The sequence below is a fragment of the Triticum aestivum genome, chromosome 2A, assembly GCF_018294505.1.
Source record: "Triticum aestivum cultivar Chinese Spring chromosome 2A, IWGSC CS RefSeq v2.1, whole genome shotgun sequence".
Taxonomy (NCBI): domain Eukaryota; kingdom Viridiplantae; phylum Streptophyta; class Magnoliopsida; order Poales; family Poaceae; genus Triticum; species Triticum aestivum.
Genome location: NC_057797.1, coordinates 505,760,965 through 505,774,442, shown reverse-complemented (window position 1 = coordinate 505,774,442; position 13,478 = coordinate 505,760,965). Strand labels below are relative to the sequence as shown.

The window sequence follows — 13,478 nt, the reverse complement described above, 5'->3', positions numbered from 1 at the left end:
CCGCTCTGGGTGTGGTGTCACTCCTGTTCCCGACATCAGGTACTTCTCCACCAGAGAAATTAACTTAGATTAGGCTGGTGCAAGAGTTCTTATTGTTGAATTCGAATGTTCTTTTAAGGAAAAAGGTCAATAAATGATGTTGTTTTCTACTATGGAAATTCAGTCGTCGGCTTCGCTATTAAGTGCCAAGGTGATGTGCATATAAGATCTAGATTAGGAACTGCGGGGTTCAACATAAAGGGCTTCACTACAATATTTTTCCCATGCAATTGATGGATGTGAACTGTCCTGATAACAAGGCCCATGAGCGCATGCTTTGTCGAATATTTTCAATCTATGCAGCACTGGATCAATTACATATCCATCCATCCAACTTCAATTTTGATATATCTGATGCATCATGCACAATGACTCTTCATTATGTTGAAAAACTTAGATATATAAAAGTGTCTGCAAGAAAACCATTGACCACACATTTTCAAAGGTTTCTTTTTCTTCATTTATATACATTTGTACTAGCTAAGTATTTCTACATTTTTTTATTTGATGCCAAATTTTAAGGAACGTCAATCTGATGTATTTTTACAGTAATCAATATGTTGACTTGGCACTTCCATTTGCGACATACCTGGTAATTGTCGAAGAGTTGGATGATTGTAAGCCGGATGTACTATTAACGACAATGGTGAGGATGGATTGGGGAGACGAAGATTACAGGAGGACAAAGAAGGAGGAGGAGGATTTCAAGGTAAAAAAATCGACAATGCTAGTTGATGTGCATGAGGATCCTAAACAAAACATAATTGATGTGAAATCAATAGGATATTTATGCCCCGTTGCAACGTACGGACAATTACCTAGTACCCTTAAAAAAAAGCCTAGTACTATAAAACGAGTCACGAGGGCTTTGTGTCACCGCAGGGCAGTATACTAGTACAAGTTAATCAAGGTTAGCTCCCATGGCAAGCAGCTCTGATGTCGTTCCTGCCGCTGCAAGGAAGTACGAGACGTTGCCTACCTTTTCCAGTTTTTGTACCGTGTTGATACAATGATACTTGCTACGTATGCATGTAATTGGCGCACTTATGCCTTACGTGAAGGTGAGGGTTATTTTTCATGTGCGTACGTTGCAGGCTGGACGGCAAGGTGGCACTGATCACCGGCGGCGCGAGCGGCATCGGCGAGTGCACGGCGCGGCTGTTCGTGCAGCACGGGGCCAGCGTCGTCCTCGCCGACATCCAGGACGACCTCGGCGCGCGCCTCTGCGCGGAGCTCGGCCCGGCGGCCTCCAGCTACGTGCGCTGTGACGTCACCAAAGAGGAGGACGTCGCGGCGGCCGTCGACCACACCGTCGCCAGGTTCGGGAAGCTGGACATCATGTTCAACAACGCCGGCATCGGCGGCGCGGCGTGCCACAGCATCCGGGACAGCACCAAGGAGGACTTCGAGCGCGTGCTGGCCGTCAACCTCGTGGGGCCCTTCCTGGGTACCAAGCACGCGGCGCGGGTCATGGTGCCCGCGCGGCAAGGCTGCATCATCGGGACGTCGAGCCTGGCGTCGGCGGTGGGCGGCGTGGCGTCGCACGCGTACACGTGCGCCAAGCGCGCCCTGGTCGGGCTGACGGAGAACGCGGCGACGGAGCTTGGCCAGCATGGGATCCGCGTCAACTGCATCTCCCCGGCGGCGGCTGCCACGCCGCTGGCCACGGGCTACGTTGGGCTGGACGGCGAGGCGTTCGAGATGGCCATGGAGTCCTTTGCTAACCTCAAGGGCGTGGGACTGCGGGTCAAGGACATCGCCGCCGCGGTGCTCTTTCTCGCCTGCGATGACGCGCGCTACGTGAGCGGCCACAACCTGCTCATCGACGGCGGCATCTCCGTCTCAAACCTTACCTTCGGCATCTTCAAGGAGTAATGGAGAACGATCGATTTAAACTATGCATCCAAGGCTCGCCTCACATGGTGTGGTTGCTTAGCGGCTTAACGCCGTACGTGCCATGTACTATTTATATCGCTTTATCGGGGGAAAATATTACCTCCAACGTGATTTGCGAGGGCTTTACCTATGATTGAAATGGAATCACGATCATGCTAAGCGTCGGTCAGGTGAAAAGCGGATCGGATAGGCCGCTCCACAGCAGTTGAATCCGGCGGGCAACAGCCATCGATCTGTGCCGCGTTAGCCGCTCCGGAATTGACAACATCAATAATGTTGCTCCCGGGGACGTCGACCCGTTGGCCGGGCAGTTCCAGTAGCTACCAACCTGTCCGCGTTCGAGCCTCAACTCTGGTGCGCGGCGCTCGCGAAGTTTTTTCTATAAAAAAACCAACGCGTGTTAACCCTTAGGTTGGTCTCATTTTAAGTACTCTCGAAAAAATAATGTTGCTCTAGGAAATTTGTAACATGAGACATGCGCTTTGGGGTTTGCTTGCATCCCAAAAAAACATGATCCATTTTGCGCTTGTTGGGCCGCGTTAGCATTTAGTTGTGGCATGTTGTTTGCAACATGAGCCATGATGCACTCAGAAATTTTGTAATATGGATCATGTCGCACTTGTGATTGCAACCTTCAAAACATTTTCGACCATTGCAATGTGTGGTATGTTGTAAACGCAACAACTCCCTTCGCCGCTGGCTCCTCTCCTCATGCCTCCTCGCACGTGATGCTTTCACCAATACCACGCCACGACGACCCCGTCAACTGCACCCCAGAAACCCGTTGAGCAAGGGATCGCGCCACCAGATGACCAAGATCTATCGCTCGCCGCCACTGCCTGAGTGCCTGCTATCTCTGCCCCTCCCGATTTGAAGAAAATAACGAGAAAGGGTGTGAGACGCGGAGGCCACCGCCGTAGATCACAGCCGATGTGCCCAATGTGGTTGTGTTGTCCTCGCCCCTGGGGACCCATGTCATTGTCACAGCAGGATCTAGCTGCCGCCGCTCTCCTCCCGACCTTGTTGGTTCATAACATAGACATGTTGCGAAAGCAACCGAGCACAACATGGTCCGCATTGCAAAGCTCGTGTATGTGGTGGGGTTGATGTGCGTCACACGACTAAAAGTTGATCGGACAGTCACGGAGGTGGTCTACGCACGCCAAATTTTCAGTCGGTTGAGCTTGACCGTTTCCTTGGCTCAAAATAGTCTGTACGTGATCTAATTCTATTTTTCCTTTCTTTTTGGTACGATAGGTAGAAAAAGCATATACAGTCTAAATTACAGAACAAACTAAAAAATGTAGTACGGGTGCCCTAGTCTTTTGACGAGAAACACTTGTCGACATAAGCATAGACAACTGTGATGAACCAACTACTACGTGTGGCGATATTGCCTAGTTACTAAACCAACTCCGAAGATGTTACTGATCGTGCCGGACACGATCAACCTAACCACAAAGATCTAATCCCTACAGGCAATGAAAAAAACTTGCACAAGATGAAGAAAAAACAAGAACTATTATTGGGATCAAGGTCTAAGAACTAAATGTGGTGAATAGTCCTACCAAAAACTTTTTCAAGTTTTGGGTTGACAGTTTTAAAGCAACTATTTCTAGTTGATCCTTAGGACTAAAGAAACAAGTTAACAAAGTATGGCAGCGGAATAAAGTAACTTGGAAAAAAAATTAAAGGTTAAGTTTAGTGGATTCAAGCACAAGGGGGGTTGACAGTGTTCTTCCTGTGGTTCAGATAGTTGATTTAATCCTACTCCATGTTGATGGAGACTTTGAACCAAATGGTTTTTAAGATCACAAGGATCTCGATTGGGTCACCCCCAAGCAGCCCACCGAGCACAATTAACCTATTCCACCATGGTTTGCACCAAGAAACCTCACTAAGGATAAGGATAGATCTTCACAAAGTAGGCAGACCATCATAAACTCCCGAGTCCTTCAATTGTAGATGACGAAGGCTTGATGCATTCATTTTGCATCACTATTTCTTATCACAAATTGATCTTTATTAATGAAAATTTCACATATTGGCACCATTCTAATGTCTTTTTGCTCTTAATTTGCAGATTTCACCGGGAGAGGAAATTTCTAGAAAGCTGCACAAAAGGAGCAAAATAAGGACTGAAAACCAAAAAATTAAATAAAATTATTTTTTTGTATTTTTCTCATGGGAGGAGAACCAGGGATGCCTGGCACCTGCTGACGAGGTGCCTAGGGGGATCATGCAGCCCCAGCTTGCAGGCACCCCCTCGGTTGCGAGCCAAGGGCACATGGGGACCACACGCATGTCCCGAGGTGCTCTTGGGCTCCCTGGCCATATATTACCCTAAAAACTCCATCTTGATTTTACGGGATCTTTTCATGCGCCGTCTCCAAGAAGGAATAGAGGTGAAGCACTTTTGACCTCTGGTAGTTTGATCTGTCAGAATTCCATCGTCCCAGAAGGAGCAAATCAAAGTCATTGTCATCACCAACACTCCATTCATCATTGGTATCATCATATCCACCAACATCTTTATCAGCGCCATCATCTCCAGCACCTTTGTCTCCCCCTACTTTTCAACCTATGATCTTATACCTCTGATATGTTAATAAGATTACTTTCTAGTGTTGATTACTACTTGTAGTTAATGCTTAGAGGTTTAATTGGTGAGATATTTGCATGTTCAGTTTGTTAATCATTTCATTACCCTCAGTAATCATGACCCATATCATCATATGATGCCTTGTGAGTAGTCCTTTATGTTCTTGAGGACATGGGAGAAACCTTGTTGCTACTAATCATGTGAAGTTGAGTAAAGTTCAATGTTTTGATATTAGTGTGATTCTCTATTGTGATGTGCGAACACATATCACTTAACCATTATGTTCCTATAGGAGAGCACTTTGTGATTAGTTTGTCTACGATCGGTGTTTGTAGTGATAGAAATTACTGAACCCTAAGTTTTTGAACTATTTTATAAGGGATTGTTGGAACACTAAAGTTTTATGCTATGGTTAGATGTTATCTTAACTACTATTCTTGTATCTCTGGATACTTGCATCGAGGCTCGAGGGTATAATCATAAGTATGCATGTTGTTCAAGTAGGAACAACACATTAATATAGGTTCCACGACACAAAAATTACCAAGGCAATGAAAGTTAACTCAATGGAACTAGATGGAAACAAAACTTGGTGAAATTCTCAAGTGTCCTCGAGAGCGATTTGATTCCCATAAGTAATACAACCGCTTGCTTGGCATAATTAAAGACTGGGAAACTTGTAACAAAGTGATTCCTTACTAGTTTCCATCAACCAACTCCTTTCACTCCTCATTGGGTTTGACACTCTTGTCAAAAAGGGCTACAATAGCCCCCCTACACTCATGGATTATGAAGGCTCTCAAGTGAATCCTAACCATTTAGAAGATGCAGACCCTCCAAGAGTAAAAAACGAAGTGAAGGCACTTGTTATAATAAAAATCCTGAAAAGCTATTTAACCAAAGCTCTCCCCGATAACACCATGGTATATCTCTATCTATCTCTTGCAAGGAATAGAATTGTGGCAAAAGAGATGAATTTGTGGGTATTGGGATCTAAGAATCAAAAGGTATTATAGGAACTACCCGACAATTATTTCCCTTTTTCCCTTGGACTCGTCTCTCTCTCTCTCTCTCTCTCTCTCTTGATTGATCGATCGTCGACTTGAACTTGTGGCAGTTGGAATGGAGTGGAATGATTTGTGTTCTCTCTTTCACAAGAAGGGTATGACAACATATGTTGGGGAACACAGTATTTCAAAAAAAAAATCCTAGGATCACGCAAGATGTATCTAGGAGATGCATAGCAACGAGACGGGAGAGTGTGTCCACATACCCTCGTAGATCGAAAGCAGAAGCGTTTAGTAGCGTGATTGATGTAGTCGAACGTCTTCACGATCCAACCGATCCAAGTACCGAATGTACGGCACCTCCGTGTTCTGCACACGTTCAGCACGATGACGTCCCTCGAGTTCTTGATCCAGTTGAGGACGAGGGAGAGTTCCGTCAGCACGAAGGCGTGGTGACGGTGTTGATGATGTGATCCGTGCAGGGCTTTGCCTAAGCACTACAACAATATGACCAAGGTGGTAAATTGTGGAGGGGGGCACCGCACACGGCTAAGACAATTGATCTTGTGTGTTCTAGGGTGCCCCTGCCTCCGTATATAAAGGAGGAGAGGGGGAGGCTGGCCGGACCCTGTAGGGCGTGCCAGGAGAGAGGAGTCCTACTAGGACTCCAAGTCCTAGTAGGATTCCACTTGGTGGAAGGGGAAGAAGGAAGGGGGAGGGAAAGGGGGGTCGCGCCCCCTCCCCTAGTCCTATTCGGAATCCCCACCGGGGGTGGGGGTGCTGAAGGAAATATGCCCTAGTGGTAATAATAAAGTTATTATGCATTTCCTTATATCATGATAAATGTTTATTGTTCATGCTAGAATTGTATTAACCGGAAACATGATACATGTGTGAATACATAGACAAACAGAGTGTCACTAGTATGCCTCTACTTGACTAGCTCGTTGATCAAAGATGGTTATGTTTCCTAGCCATAGACATGAGTTGTCATTTGATTAACGAGATCACATCATTAGGAGAATGATGTGATTGGCTTGACCCATTCTGTTAGCTTAGCACTTGATCGTTTAGTATGTTACTATTGCTTTCTTCATGACTTATATATGTTCCCATGACTATGAGATTATGCAACTCCCGTTTACCGGAGGAACACTTTGTGTGCTACCAAACGTCAAAACATAACTGGGTGATTATAAAGGTGCTCTACAGGTGTCTCCGAAGGTACTTGTTGAGTTGGTGTATTTCGAGATTAGGATTTGTCACTCCGATTGTCAGAGAGGTATCTCTGGGCCCACTCGGTAATGCACATCACTATAAGCCTTGCAAGCATTGTAACTAACGAGTTAGTTGCGAGATGATGTATTACGAAACGAGTAAAGAGACTTGCCGGTAACGAGATTGAACTAGGTATTGAGATACCGACTATCGAATCTCGAGCAAGTAACATACCGATGACAAAGGGAACAACGTATGGTGTTATGCGGTTTGACCGATTGATACGTCTCCAACGTATCTATAATTTTTGATTGCTCCATGCTATATTATCTACTGTTTTGGGCAATATTGGGCTTTATTTTCCACTTTTATATTATTTTTGGGACTAACCTATTAACCGGAGGCCCAGCCCAGATTTGTTGTTTTATGCCTATTTCAGTGTTCCAAAGAAAAGGAATATCAAACGGAGTCGAAACAGAACGAAATCAACTGGAGAAGTTATTTTTGGAACGAAAGACACCAGATAGACTTGGACTTCATGTCAGGAGATACGGGAGGTGCTCACGAGGGTGGGGGCGCCCCCCTAGGGCGCGCCCCCTGCCTCGTGGGGCCCCCATGGCTCCTCCGGCGTACCTCCTGCACCCATATATACCTACATAACCTAAAACTTCCAGAACGGACAATAGATCGGGAGTTCCACCGCCAGAAGCCTCCGTAGCCACCGAAAGCCAATCTAGACCTGTTCTGGCACCCTTCAGGAGGGGGCAATCCTTCTCCGGTGGCCATTTTCATCATCCCGGTGCTCTCCATGACGAGGAGGGAGTAGTTCTCCCTCGGGGCTGAGGGTATGTACCAGTAGCTATGTGTTTGATCTCTCTCTCTCTCTCTCTCTCTCTCTCTCTCTCTCGTGTTCTTGAGGTGATACGATCTTGATGTATCGTGAGCTTTTCTATTATATTTGGATCCTATGATGTTTCTTCCCCCCTCTACTCTCTTGTAATGAATTGAGTTTCCCCTTTTAGTTATCTTATCGGATTGAGTCTTTAAAGATTTGAGAACACTTGATGTATGTCTTGCCGTGCGTATTTGTGGTGACAATGGGATACCAAGTGATTCACTTGATGTATGTTTTGGTGATCAACTTGCGGGTTCCTCCCATGAACCTATGCATAGGGGTTGGCACATGTTTTTGTCGTGATTCTCTGGTAGGAACTTTGGGGCACTCTTTGAGGTCCTTTGTGTTGTTTGAATAGATGAATCTGAGATTGTGTGATGCATATCGTATAATCATACCCACGGATACTTGAGGTGACATTGGAGTATCTAGGTGACATTAGGGTTTTGGTTGATTTGTGTCTTAAGGTGTTATTCTAGTACGAACTCTAGGGCTGTTTGTGACACTTATAGGAATAGCCCAACGGATTGATTGGAAAGAATAACTTTGAGGTGGTTTCGTACCCTACCATAATCTCTTCGTTCGTTCTCCGCTATTAGTGACTTTGGAGTGACTCTTTGTTGCATGTTGAGGGATAGTTATATGATCCAATTATGTTATTATTGTTGAAGGAACTTACACTAGCGAAAGTATGAACCCTAGGCCTTGTTTCCACACATTGCAATACCGTTTACGCTCACTTTTATCATTAGTTACCTTGCTGTTTTTATATTTTCAGATTACAAAAACTACTATCTACCATCCATATACCACTTGTATCACCATCTCTTCGCCGAACTAGTGCACCTATACAATTTACCATTGTATCGGGTGTGTTGGGGACACAAGATACTCTTTGTTATTTGGTTGCAGGGTTGCTTGAGAGAGACCATCTTCATCCTACGCCTCCTACGGATTGATAAACCTTAGGTCATCCACTTGAGGGAAATTTGCTAATGTCCTACAAACCTCTGCACTTGGAGGCCCAACAACGTCTACAAGAAGAAGGTTGTGTAGTAGACATCACCGATAAAGATCTTCGTAGAATATGTGGGAGCCAATATGGGCATCCAGGTTCCGCTATTGGTTGTTGACCGGAGACGTTTCTTGGTCATGTCTACATAGTTCTCGAACCCGTAGGGTCCGCATGCTTAAAGTTCGGTGATGATCGATATTATGAGTTTTTGTGTTTTGATGTACCTAAGGTAGTTCGAAGTCTCAGCTATGATCACGGACATGACGAAGAGTCTCGAAATGGTCGAGACGTAAAGATCGATATATTGGACGACTATGTTCGGACACCGGAAAGGTTCCGAAATGTTTTGGACATATACCGGAGTACCGGGGGTTACCAGAACCCCCCGGGGGCTTAATGGGCCTACATGGGCCTTAGTGGAAATAGAGGGCAGCAAGGGGAGTGTGAGGCGCGCCCCCAAGGCCCAAACCGAATTGGTTTTGGGCAAGGGGGGCTGGCCCCCTCTTTCCTTCTCGTCCTCTCCCTTTCCTTCCCCCTCTCCTACTCCTACTAGGAATAGGAGGAGTCCTACTCCTAGTGGGAGTAGGACTCCCCCTTGGCGCGCCTCTCCCCAGCCAGCCACCTCCTCCCCCTTGCTCCTTTATATACGGGGGCAGGGGCACCCCATAGACACAACAATTGATCATTGATCTCTTAGCCGTGTGCGGTGCCCCCCTCCACCATAATCCACCTCGATTATATCATAGAAGTGCTTAGGCGAAGCCCTGCGTCGGTAGCATCATCATCACCGTCACCACACCGTCGTGCTGCGAAACTCTCCCGTGAAGCTTTGCTGGATCGAAGCTTGCGGGATGTCATCAAGTTGAACATGTGCAGAACTTGGAGGTGCCGTGCGTTCGATACTTGGATCGGTCGGATCGTGAAGACGTACGACTACATCAACCGTGTTGTGCTAACGCTTCCGCATTCGGTCTACGAGGGTACGTAGACACACTTTCCCCTCTCGTTGCTATGCATCACCATGATCCTGTGTGTGCGTAGGATTTTTTTTTGAAATTACTACGTTCCCCAACAGTGGCATCCGAGCCAGGTTTATGCGTAGATGTTATATGCACGAGTAGAACACAAGTGAGTTGTGGGCGATACAAGTCATACTGCTTACCAGCATGTCATACTTTGGTTCGGCGGTATTGTTGGATGAAACGACTTGGATCGACATTACACGTACGCTTACGCGAGACTGGTTCTACCGACGTGCTTTGCACACAGATGGCTAGCGGGTGTCAGTTTCTCCAACTTTAGTTGAACTGAGTGCGGCTACGCCCGGTCCTTGAGAAGGTTAAAACATCACTAACTTGGCGAACTATCGTTGTGGTTTTGATGCATAGGTAAGAACGGTTCTTGCTCAGCCTGTAGCAGCCATGTAAAACTTGCAACAACAAAGTAGAGGACGTCTAACTTGTTTTTGCAGGGCATGTTGCGATGTGATATGGTCAAGACATGATGCTATATTTATTGTATGAGATGATCATGTTTTGTAACGGAGTTATCGGCAACTCGCAGGAGCCATATGGTTGTCGCTTTATTGTATGCAATGCAATCGCCCTGTAATTGCTTCACTTTATCACTAAGCGGTAGTGATAGTCGTAGAAGCAATAGTTGGCAAGACGACAACGATGCTACGATGGAGATCAAGGTGTTGCGCTGGTGATGATGGTGATCATGACGGTGCTTTGGAGATGGAGATCAAAGGCACAAGATGATGATGGCCATATCATATCACTTATATTGATTGCATGTGATGCTTATCCTTTATGCATCTTATTCTGCTTTGTTTGACGGTAGCATTATAAGATGATCTCTCACTAAATTTCAAGATAAAAGTGTTCTCCCTGAGTATATATGCACCATTGCCAAAGTTCGTCATGCCGAGACACCACGTGATGATCGGGTGTGATAAGCTCAACGTTCATCTACAACGGGTGTAAGACAGTTTCACACACGCAGAATACTCGGGTTAAACTTGACGAGCCTAGCATATGCAGATATGGCCTCGGAACACTGAGACCGAAAGGTCGAGCGTGAATCATATAGTAGATATGATCAACATAGTGATGTTCACCATTGAAAACTACTCCATTTCACGTGATGATCGGTTATGGTTTAGTTGATATGGATCACATGATCACTTAGATGATTAGAGGGATGTCTATCTAAGTGGGAGTTCTTAAGTAATATGATTAATTGAACTTAAATTTATCATGAACTTAGTACCTGATAGTATTTTGCTTGTCTATGTTATTGTAGATAGATGGCCTGTGATGTTGTTTCGTTGAATTTTAATGCGTTCCTTGAGAAAGCGAAGTTGAAAGATGATGGTAGAAATTACACGGACTGGGTCCATAAATTGAGGATTATCCTCATTGCTACATAGAAGAATCATGTCCTGGAAGCACCGCTGGGTGCCAGGCCTGCTGCAGATGCTGCTGATGACGTTAAGAACATTTGGCAAAGTAAAGCTAATGACTACTCGATAGTTCAGTGTGCCATGCTTTACGGCTTAGAATCGGGACTTTAACGACGTTTTGAACGTCATGGAGCATATGAGATGTTCTAGGAGTTGAAGTTTGTTAATATTTCAAGCAAATGCCCGAATTAAGAGATATGAAGTCTCCAATAAGTTCTATAGCTGCAAGATGGAGGAGAATAGTTCTTCAATCACTGCCACCAAGCTACAAAAGCTTCGTGATGAACTATAATATGCAAGGGATGGATAAGACAATTCCTGAGCTCTTCGGGATGCTAAAGGCTGCGGAGGTAGAAATCAAAAAGGAGCATCAAGTGTTGATGGTCAACAAGACCACTAGTTTCAAGAAAAAGGGTAAAGGGAAGAAGAAGAAGGGGAACTTCAAGAAGAACGGCAAACAAGTTGCTGCTCAAGAAAAGAAACCCAAGTCTGGACCTAAGCCTGAAACTGAGTGCTTCTACTGCAAATAGACTGGTCACTGAAAGTGAAACTTCCCCAAGTATTTGGTGGATAAGAAGGATGACAGGGTGAACAAAGGTATATGTGATATACATGTTATTGATGTGTACCTTACTAATGCTCGCAGTAGCACCTGGGTATTTGATACTAGTTCTGTTGCTAATATTTGCAACTCGAAACAGGGAATATGGATTAAGTGAAGATTGGCTAAGGACGAGGTGACGATGCACGTGGGAAATGGTTCCAAAGTCGATGTGATCACAGTCGGCACGCTACCTCTACATCTACCTTCGGGATTAGTTTTAGACCTGAATAATTGTTATTTGGTGCCAACGTTGAGCATGAACATTATATCTGGATCTTGTTTGATGTGAGACGGCTATTCATTTAAATCATAGAATAATGGTTGTTCTATTTATATGAGTAATATCTGTTATGGTCATGCACCCTTGAAGAGTGGTCTATTCTTATTGAGTCTCGATAGTAGTGATACACATATTCATAATATTGAAGCCAAAAGATGTAGAGTTGATAATGATAGTGCAACTTATTTGTGGCACTGCCATTTAGGTCATATTGGTGTAAAGCGCATGAAGAAACTCCATACTGATGGACTTTTGGAACCACTTGATTATGAATCACTTGGTACTTGCGAACCATGCCTCATGGGCAAGATGACTAAAACGCCGTTCTCCGGAACTATGGAGCGAGCAACAGATTTGTTGGAAATCATACATACAGATGTATGTGGTCCGATGAATGTTGAAGCTCGCGGCGGGTATCGTTATTTTCTCACCTTCACAGATAATTTAAGCAGATATGGGTATACCTACTTAATGAAACATAAATCTGAAACATTTGAAAAGTTCAAAGAATTTCAGAGTGAAGTTGAAAATCATCGTAACAAGAAAATAAAGTTTCTACGATCTGATTGTGGAGGAGAATATTTGAGTTATGAGTTTGGTCTTCATTTAAAACAATACAGAATAGTTTCACAACTCACGCCACCCGGAACACCACAGCGTAATGGTGTGTCCAAACGTCGTAATCGTACTTTAATAGATATGGTGCGATCTATGATGTCTCTTACTGATTTACCGCTATCATTTTGGGGTTATGCTTTAGAGACGGCTGCATTCACGTTAAATTGGGCACCATCAAAATCCGTTGAGACGACGCCTTATGAACTATGGTTTGGCAAGAAACCAAAGTTGTCGTTTCTTAAAGTTTGGGGCTGCGATGCTTATGTGAAAAAGCTTCAACCGATAAGCTCGAACCCAAATTGGAGAAATGTGTCTTCATAATATACCCAAAGGAAACTATTGGGTACACCTTCTATCACAGATCTGAAGGCAAAATGTTTGTTGCTAAATTTGGATCCTTTCTAGAGAAGGAGTTTCTCTCGAAAGAAGTGAGTGGGAGGAAAGTAGAACTTGATGAGGTAACTATACCTGCTCCCTTATTGGAAAGTAGTTCATCACAGAAACCGGTTCCTGTGACACCAACACCAATTAGTGAGGAAGTTAATGATGCTGATCATGAAACTTCAAATCAAGTTGTTACTGAACCTCGTAGGTCAACCAGAGTGAGATCCGCACCAGAGTGGTACGGTAATCCTGTTCTGGAGGTTATGTTGCTAGACCATGACGAACCTACGAACTATGAAGAAGCGATGGTGAGCCCAGATTCCGCAAAATGGCTTGAGGCCATGAAATTTGAGATGGGATCCATGTATGAGAACAAAGTATGGACTTTGGTTGACTTGCCCGATGATTGGCAAGCCATTGAAAATAAATGGATCTTCAATAAGAAGACTGACG

At 44.8% G+C, this 13,478-nt stretch overlaps 1 protein-coding gene across 1 annotated transcript; it reads left to right on the top strand.

Moving 5' to 3' along the window:
- Positions 1 to 796: 796 nt before the first annotated feature.
- On the top strand, positions 797 to 2,078 carry LOC123185453 (momilactone A synthase). Its single transcript, XM_044597333.1, has 2 exons — positions 797 to 1,000; positions 1,134 to 2,078. Exons 1-2 carry the CDS (start codon positions 960 to 962, stop codon positions 1,912 to 1,914), a joined length of 822 nt encoding a protein of 273 aa, XP_044453268.1. The 5' UTR covers positions 797 to 959; the 3' UTR covers positions 1,915 to 2,078.
- Positions 2,079 to 13,478: the final 11,400 nt, after the last annotated feature.

Excerpts from the sequence above, each read along its gene's own strand:
- LOC123185453 (XM_044597333.1), top strand. The coding sequence starts at position 960 with ATGGCAAGCAGCTCTGATGTCGTTCCTGCCGCTGCAAGGAA. Across the intron at positions 1,001-1,133 it reads GTTCCTGCCGCTGCAAGGAA|GCTGGACGGCAAGGTGGCAC; the intron begins GTACGAGACGTT and ends CGTACGTTGCAG.